General features: G+C 42.6%; 1 protein-coding gene across 1 annotated transcript; it reads right to left on the bottom strand.

Moving 5' to 3' along the window:
* Window positions 1–190: 190 nt before the first annotated feature.
* On the bottom strand, window positions 191–7,543 carry xab2 (XPA binding protein 2). The gene is made up of 19 exons (XM_061750004.1): window positions 7,363–7,543; window positions 6,869–7,017; window positions 6,627–6,750; window positions 6,320–6,517; window positions 6,098–6,232; window positions 5,827–5,991; window positions 5,379–5,523; window positions 5,148–5,299; window positions 4,005–4,124; window positions 3,780–3,911; window positions 3,329–3,460; window positions 3,112–3,225; window positions 2,867–3,029; window positions 2,596–2,786; window positions 1,432–1,554; window positions 1,173–1,344; window positions 944–1,070; window positions 741–844; window positions 191–645 (listed from the first exon to the last, which is right to left on the bottom strand). Exons 1-19 carry the CDS (start codon window positions 7,405–7,407, stop codon window positions 584–586), a joined length of 2,553 nt encoding a protein of 850 aa, XP_061605988.1. The 5' UTR covers window positions 7,408–7,543; the 3' UTR covers window positions 191–583.
* Window positions 7,544–8,408: the final 865 nt, after the last annotated feature.

Consider the following 8,408-nt stretch of genomic DNA (forward strand, 5'->3'; position numbering starts at 1 on the left):
TACCTTTGCAAAAAAGACAAAAGTCCAGCCTACATTGACTGTGCCTCTAAGGAATGCAATAATTGTATATTTGGTAAAGAAAAAAAATATTTCAGAAATTCGAGGGGATATTTAAATGTGTGGTACGTGTGATATCACTGAAAATCAGGGATATAAGGTTTAACCTCTTTACATCAATGTTGCAAAAATGCAAGGCTGTTACCAGTCTTTATTTCTGTAACTTTTCATGACATTATGCAAAAATATAAGTACAAATACACATTGTATTATTTTTTAAAGGACATACTTTTTAACAGTATACGACAGAGTTCAATTTACCTAAACAATTATTTCTTCCAGGACTGTTCAATTGCTCAACTACATACATCACTTGAGAAAGCCTGACCCACTCTGGTCATCACTAAGAAGTGCATCTTATTTTCTCTAAGCAAAAGATAGAGGAGCCATGTTGTCATCACACATTACATTCTATTGACAGAGGGGTGAATGCAAGAATATACACAAATTCAGTTTTTAGTTTATTATACGAGTAGAAATGACTCCGTTGTTACAAAAGTCAGTAAGTGTTCTTGAGAGCGCTTGCTCAATCATCTTTCAGGCCACCGTAGACAGCAGCAGGGACGCTCTTCTGTTCCAGCTGCACCTCTGTAAGTGGGGGAAAGAAGGGGAAACAAAACGCATGTTGTTCTGGATGAAATCAAGTTTAAAAACAAATATTTGAGGCCTGTCGTATCACTCACCCTCCGGGCCTTGCCCATCGTCCTCATCCTCATCATCGATATCTATCTCATCTGGATTGGCTTGTTTGGCGAGCTCGGCCAACTCGCTGCGAGAAGTGTCACTCCTGCACATGTAGAAAATAAGGTTAATAAGTTCCTTTTGTATACATTTAAAAACATATTAAAAGTCATATAGGTTTATAGGATACCACGTAAGGAAATACCTAATAAAAAGAATCTTTTCTTTTGGCTTGGGTTTATCCTGTGCTGCCTCTGCTGCAAGCTCCTGCGCTTTCTGCTCCAACATCTTCATGTCGTCAATTCCCAACTGGCCTGGAGCAAGATCTGACACTGGACACACAAAAAAGTGGAGACAATTAATGATCAATTACTAACTAAGATCATTCTCATATCTGCCCAAGGATTGACAAAGACCACTAGGAGTTGTCTTACCAGTGCCAGTAGAGCTTGTTGTGGCCTTCAGCATCTGAGAGGACATGAAGTTGACCTGCGTATTGTAAGTAGCCTGGACGCTGCGCTTGATTCGCAGCATCTCTCGAATGGTGTCCTCGTTTCCGTGACGTATCTCAAATTCCTTCCACGTCTGCCAGAAAACAGCTGTGACCTAACGGGTGGGGGGAAAAAATTAACTGTATACATGTGAAAATCATTGGCAGAAAAGGGACACGCAGGGGGAGGCGGCTGCTCTTACCCTGGGGTCGCAGATCTGGGAGCAGTAGGAATAGATGGCTCTGGCCCGATCGATTTCGCCCAGTTTGCTCTCCATGTCGGCGAATCGCAAGCACATGTCCCTGGAATGCTCATCAGGGAGTACCTGGAGAAATAAGGGGGGGGAAAAAGTTTACCCACTACAGCAAGTACAGTAACATTGTTCTTATTAGGGATGCACCGATTATGCATGTCTGTACAGTATCGGTACTCGTAAAAAGTCTCAGATACTACACATCTGATACGACTTCAGCAGCCTGGTGGATACCTTCCAGGTAGAAGCCATGTCAGCTGTGTGGAGACACTTTAAAGGACATGCATGAAAACATTTTTAGGAGAGTACAAATTCTGTTCTACAAAATTGACGATTAACTTAACTCTGCTTGCGACTGAGGCGACCGCCACCTGGCAAGAACTGCGTGAGCCCTGTCGCACGCGCTACTCCACATGCACAGTGGTGAGTCAAGTTTATTTAATAAATAATTAGATGTTCATATTGGTGCTTTGCATTTTTGTGTAATGTGCTCATAACAGCTTTCGTTACTGATGAACCCAGCCTGGGATCTGTGTCGCCTTAGAAGTGGCATTTTGCAGACGGAAACGCACTTTTTCCACATTCAACCAGTTTGAAGTTGTTTATGTATTATGCAGAAGAAACGGTGTTGCAGGTAACACAATGCATCTCTGTGTCAGTTTCGTTGGATCTTGTTTCTTTCTGTTATTTGTCACCCCTTTGCTTGTGTAATAAATGCAATTCTTGTTTACACTGGCACTGCCGTAATGGCTGCGTGAACTGCGTTCAGGCCAGGGACACCTTGTAAATCAGAGTGTTGTTCTCTCTTTCTGCATAGTATCATAAAATGAATTAGTAGAGGGATCATTACTTGTATTTGAATGCTTTAGCGGCCCCTAGTGTTCAGACTGAGACAACACAAATGAAATACCTTGTGTTACAGGCTACGTTTAAAAAAGTTTACCAATATTTGACTAAAATAAAACATTTTGCTCACAATTGCAATATGTAATAGCATTATAAAGTATCGGTACTCGGTATCAACGAGTACTCAAATGTTAGTACTTGTATTCGGTTTGAAAAAAGTGGTATCGGTGCATCTCTAGTACTCAGGTTATTGACCGCTGAATGTACCTCAATAGACTTCTGGTAAATGGCCCTGGTGTAAGTGACGCCATATATTTCAGCCGCTCTCTTGATGTAGATATTGAACATCTGGTGTCTCTCCTCATTTTCCACCGCCTCGGTTGCTCTTTCATAAACCGCCATGGCGTGGCGTGCCAGTCCGTACTCCTCCTCCAGCTTGGCATACAGCAGGTAGATGGCTGGCAGGTCGTGCACGGTGAGTATCAAACTGGATCTAACAATGTGAACGATGATTGACGATTTTTAAAAAGCTACTCACTCTTCGCAAATTTGGCAGGGCAGCCATCGACGGCTTGCTCGAATAGATCTCTGGCTCGCTCCAGCTTCTTGCCTCCGTATCGGTCAATGAACTTGGTGAGGTAAGTGTTCCAGATGTCATAAACGTTTGGCCACTTGAAGAGGGCGATGCCACGCTCATACGCCTGGAGAAAAAGGGTGATGCATTCAACAGACACCAGAATTGATGGTTCAGAGGCTAAAACATTTACATTGCTATGTTTTTACTTTAAAGCTCTCCTCAAAGTAGTTGTGCTCTTCAAGGAACATGGCATAGTTGATGACGATCTGCGGCGTGGCAATGCGCAGGTCAATAATGCGGTCATACACTGCTTTTGTAGACTGGAGGGAGAGAGGAATTAGACAAAATGTTTACAATTACCAGAAATAGAGGTACTTTACTGTATGTATTGATGAACAATCCAAAAGACATACAGATACATACCTGGAACGTGCCAAGACTCTCTTCCAAGTCTGCCAACATGGACCAGACCTTCAAAGACTTGTAGACTCTGTTTTGGACCGGCTCAGAGGCATCAAAGTACTCAGCCTTCTTGGATGGGATGGCTGTGGCTTTCTATATTCATCAAATGAATAGTATACAAGAACACCAAATGTGTGAGAGATTTTAAGTACTTATACAGTAAACCCCCGTTCATCGCGGGACTTATATTCCAGACCCACCTGCAATGTGGGAAAATCCATAAAATAGAGACCGTATAAATAAATTATCGTTTTACCCCACACACACACTTAAAACACATTTAAACTTATTAAAACACTTTTTAAAAATGTCCCACCCCCAAAAAATATGCAATATAGCATGGCAACACTGTACTATTGACTCGCTACGACTATTTTACTAATTAGATCCGGAATGAAAAGGCATTTCTCACCCTAAGTATCCTCAGTGCCTGCTCGTAGTTCTCGTGCCGGAGTTCCATCTCTCCATATTCGCACCACACTGTGGCCAGGTCGTCCACCTGCTTGTAGTTCACTTTGGTGGCCCTCTCAAAGATGGTCCTGGCCTAAATGACACCAAGTATTGTACATTACATTTCCCCCTCCCGTACACAGGTGGTCCATTGAGAATTTTACAGGCTTTATGAACTACTACTTACATCATCCAGCTGTTCATTTTCCTCATAGAATTTTGCAAATGTGACCCAAAGCGTGTGAGGCTTCCCAGTGGCTTTCAGGGGATCAACGGTCTGCACTGCCTCTGTGTATGTGTTGATGATCTGTAGAGGATGGGACGTGCATATATGTAAGTCATGTATTGCCAAAGTACTGACACACAATGTAAATTACAAGCCTCTTTTTTTGGGAGGGCGGGGGAGTCAATTATTTACAGATTTTTACTATTCAGGCAGGGCTCGCTCACTACACCCCACCAATAACGGGGCTTGACTGCATTCGTTGTTGCTGTGTGCCCTCAAGGGGGCGTAGCCTCGTTAGTGACGTTAGGAGTAGTTTGTATGCATGTTAGTGCCTGCTTCTTGCAAATGTTTTCATTTTGTATTTGCATGTTTGGCTTGTCCCCCACTTCACTCAAGCAAGCTGTGGATCCAAATCTCACTCCAAAATAAAATTTGAGCTCACAACACAAAGCAAAAAATAATCAACTCGGCGGCTCGTAATTTGGGGCACTTCTAAAGACTTCTTTATACTCGAGCGGACGGCGACCGCGCTGACGTCATTGCGGCTGTCCCTCGCGTAGTTTGCCTTTATACTCGAGCGCAAACCACGCGCGCTGTTTTGAAAGTGTGCTGCAGTTCTCCTCCAAGTCGGGGGTGTCAGTACGGCTGGTATTGGATAGGACACCACAGGGTGGAGTTTCCTTTGCATTTTTTTGGGGGCCGTCTCCAGTAGCCGTTTTTACTTTCCTTTCAGTAACAACAATGGCGACCGCGACAGAACAAATGGACCTAGATGACCAGATGATACGTTTAAATATGCTGCAAAATCGATCGAGAAGGCGGCGACGTAGATGCTATGTAGAACCAAGGGGCACGCTGACTACGTCATCACAGGATGTGACTAAAAAGGACCAATCAAGAGAGATGACCGCTTCGGCATTCGACGCACAGCAACTATTTTTGTCGGGTGGGCGGCAACCTACACAGAGGTGCTACGCGGGGCAATTCGTCGGTCACGTGATGCAATGCGGGCGTTGACGGCCGCGCGAGTATTAAGAGGCCTTAAATCCAGATTACAACTGTATCTCAGGTTCAACACACATGAATCAAAAGCCAAAAACTCACCTGTCGTGGAACGCCCTCGTACAGTTTTACACGTTTGTGCCACTCATGGACATTGTGGGGGTTCTGGCGCAACAGTACACTGTTCAGAAGAAGAGGGCGCCGTGCTATCAGCTCCTCAAAGCGGGTGAGTCGAAGCTCTAGGTCGATGTCCTCTAGGGAGCGAAGGACAAAGTGAACAAACGGACAAAGTAAACTTGGGATGTTGTCCGTTTCCCACGACTCCACACGAACCCTCTTCGTCCTGGCCCATCTCGGAGGTTGTCTCCATCTTGGCTGCGATCATGCTCTCCTCAAACTGAGCGTAACTGTCAAAGACTTGGGTGAAATCCCTGACAGTTACCACAGTAAGAATGGCCTCCTCATACACATCACGGGCCTGCAAGATATGATAAGAAAGTTACATTCTTCTTTCCCAGTGTATTTACTGTATTTTGGGGCTGAGTCATTTTCAAACACAAAATTCTTTCTGGGATCAATGTTTAAAGCACTTTCCCATAAACTTCATCCAAGTCAGCTTTACAGATGCCATGTCTATAGCCATTATGTGCCGTGGTAATGAATTCCAGGTAGCATTTATTTATTCAAGGAGTTGTCTATTAGAGCGAAGACAGTTATCTGAGGAAATAATGGTATCAAATATCCAGAGTTGCGAGCTTTGGACAGTTATTTGTCTACAAACCTTCTCAAAGAGGCCGCTCCTGATGTAATAATCAGCTAAGGAGCACCAAAGCTTGCCGAGCTGGTCTGTAAAGCGAGTGAGCCCACCCCGGATGATGGCGCCAACATTTAGAGAAGTCACCTTGTCGGGGTTCTGTGAAATCAGGTCGCATAACTCGTGCCACAACTGCATCAAGAAAAAAAAAAAAAAGATTATAAAATATAAATTTGTCATGTTGGATTCAAATATTTGTGTAATTTACCTGAGAATGAAGAAAGAAAAAAAACCTTACCTGATAGTTAGATTTGCCTTCTTTGGAGACAAAGCTTTCATCATTGACAACAGCCCCGAGACGCACAGCAGCTTCATCCAGGCGCCCAACAGATTTTAAGTACTCAATGTAATTCTCTGCATTCTCTGGAGAAAGCTGCACATACACAATTTGGCAATTACACAAAAAAAAAACATTTCTAAACAAATGCGGCAGATAACGGCAACTCTTCCTCGTCAGTACCTTAAGGTATCTGCGGTAGACTCGTATAGCAGTCTCTGGCAGAGGCAGGCTTCGGACGAAGCGAAGATAGAGAGGCCAGATGCGTGGATGCTGAGTAACAGGAAGCGCTCGGAGTGCACGGTCAAATGATCGCCGACTCCTTGTGATCTTACACTGCAACACCAGGAACTGGCAATAATCGATCCATATCCTTGGCATCTGGAGTCACAATCGACAGACACACAATTTAAAAAAATAAAAAAAAAAACACCTTTATATATCAAAAACAAGCTAAATCCAATATTTGGCTTTTTAACATAGTTATCACCTTGTGCATAAACACTAGTGCTCTTTCATGGCAGTTGTTGATTTCTTCATAAACTGGTTCATTTATACATTTCCCTTTGACTTGTTTCCTCCTCTCCCTCAGGTAATTGTACCATAGTTTATAACTGTGGGAAAGGGTAGTTAAAGAGCGTTAGAGCGCCATATATTTTGATCTTTGACATAAATATATTCCAGACAAGTAAAACAATGTATAAGCAATGCATCTCTGAAGAACACATTTACCTTCCAGGTAGCTCTTTCAGAGCCCTTTCATAGATCATATTGAGGACGGATTTGGCCGCATTCTGTTTAAACTCGATGTAACGCATCCAGCACTTGACTGAATATGGATTTCTGATAATTTCCTCTTCATATGGAAGATCGTCGTCCTCCTAAAAAGGCAGGAAATCGAATCGCACATTAGGTTCAAAAAGCAATGGCAAGAACACAAGTTAGCTCGAATCTCTCCAAGTGTACCGTCACAACGACTGTTTTCACCTACTCTTTCATACAATTGATCGATTAGCGCGATTGTACACGGCATAAGAACACGTACAAAATGCATTCAACAGCCAAAATGTGCAGTCAGAAAACATTGTTCATAACAATAACAAGTTAACTTCATCAACGTCGCACATAGCAAGACTAGCAGTCCTGCAAGCGTTACTCTTAGGCCGTACCAACCGAGCAGTTGTATACCACATTTAGATAAACAGCATATTTAAATGAAAACTTACAAAGATAACATCTTGTTTTCCATTTAGCGACGGCATTTCTACCATGGTAAATGGCGGGCTCAATGTGAAATATTACTGTTCGCTTTAGCTAATGCTAGCTAGCTAACTTCCCAGAGCGTGTATATCAGAGAACTTCCAAACGAGGAGATATGGATGCGTCCACTGGCAAACTATGGGTCACGTGTTTCCCTTTGAGCCAATGATAAGTGAATTTGGTGAAAGCTGTAAAGTCATTCCGTCTGTCGTAACACGTTACTTTGCATCCCCAAATACCAAAAATCAGTCATGATAAACCTTTATGGTGAATTTATATCTATAAAATAAATATTTTTTTATTGAGGCATTTTTTCTCATTAGATTTCACTCAGCCATTAACTACGTCGACATCAATAAAGAAACAACTAAATGAGACGTCTTCTCTCTTAGAAAATCTCTGGGTCGTTCATCTGTAGTACTTCCGCATTCGGCACCGCGCAAGTGAAGAGAACGTAATCGCGATTTTCACATAAAATACATTCTATTCATGTATGGTTCCACTCTTTCTTGATCAGGATGATTAAGGATGTACGCAGTTATTTTTTTCCTGGTAACTATCTAAAATACATACAGTGGGTACGGAAACTATTCAGACCCCCTTACATTTTTCACTTTTTTGTTATATTGCAGCCATTTGCTGAAATCGTTGAAGCTCTTTTTTCCCCTCATTAATGTACACACAGCACCGCATATTGACAGAAAAAAAATGGAATTGTTGAATTTTTTCCAGATTTATTAAAAGAAAAAAAAACTAAAATATCACACAGCCATAAGTAGTCAGACTCTTTGCTCAGTATTTAGTAGAAGCACCCTTTTGAGCTAATACAGCCATGAGTCTTTTTGGGAATGATGCAACATGTTTTTCACACCTGGATTTGGGGATCATCTGCCATTCCTCCTTGCAGATCCTCTCCAGTTCTGTCAGTTTGGACCGTGAACGTTGGACAGCCCTTTTCAGGTCTCTCCAGAGATGCTCAATTGGGTTTAAGTCAGGGGTCTGGCTGGGCCAT

This window comes from Phyllopteryx taeniolatus, chromosome 16, assembly GCF_024500385.1.
Source record: "Phyllopteryx taeniolatus isolate TA_2022b chromosome 16, UOR_Ptae_1.2, whole genome shotgun sequence".
Classification (NCBI taxonomy): domain Eukaryota; kingdom Metazoa; phylum Chordata; class Actinopteri; order Syngnathiformes; family Syngnathidae; genus Phyllopteryx; species Phyllopteryx taeniolatus.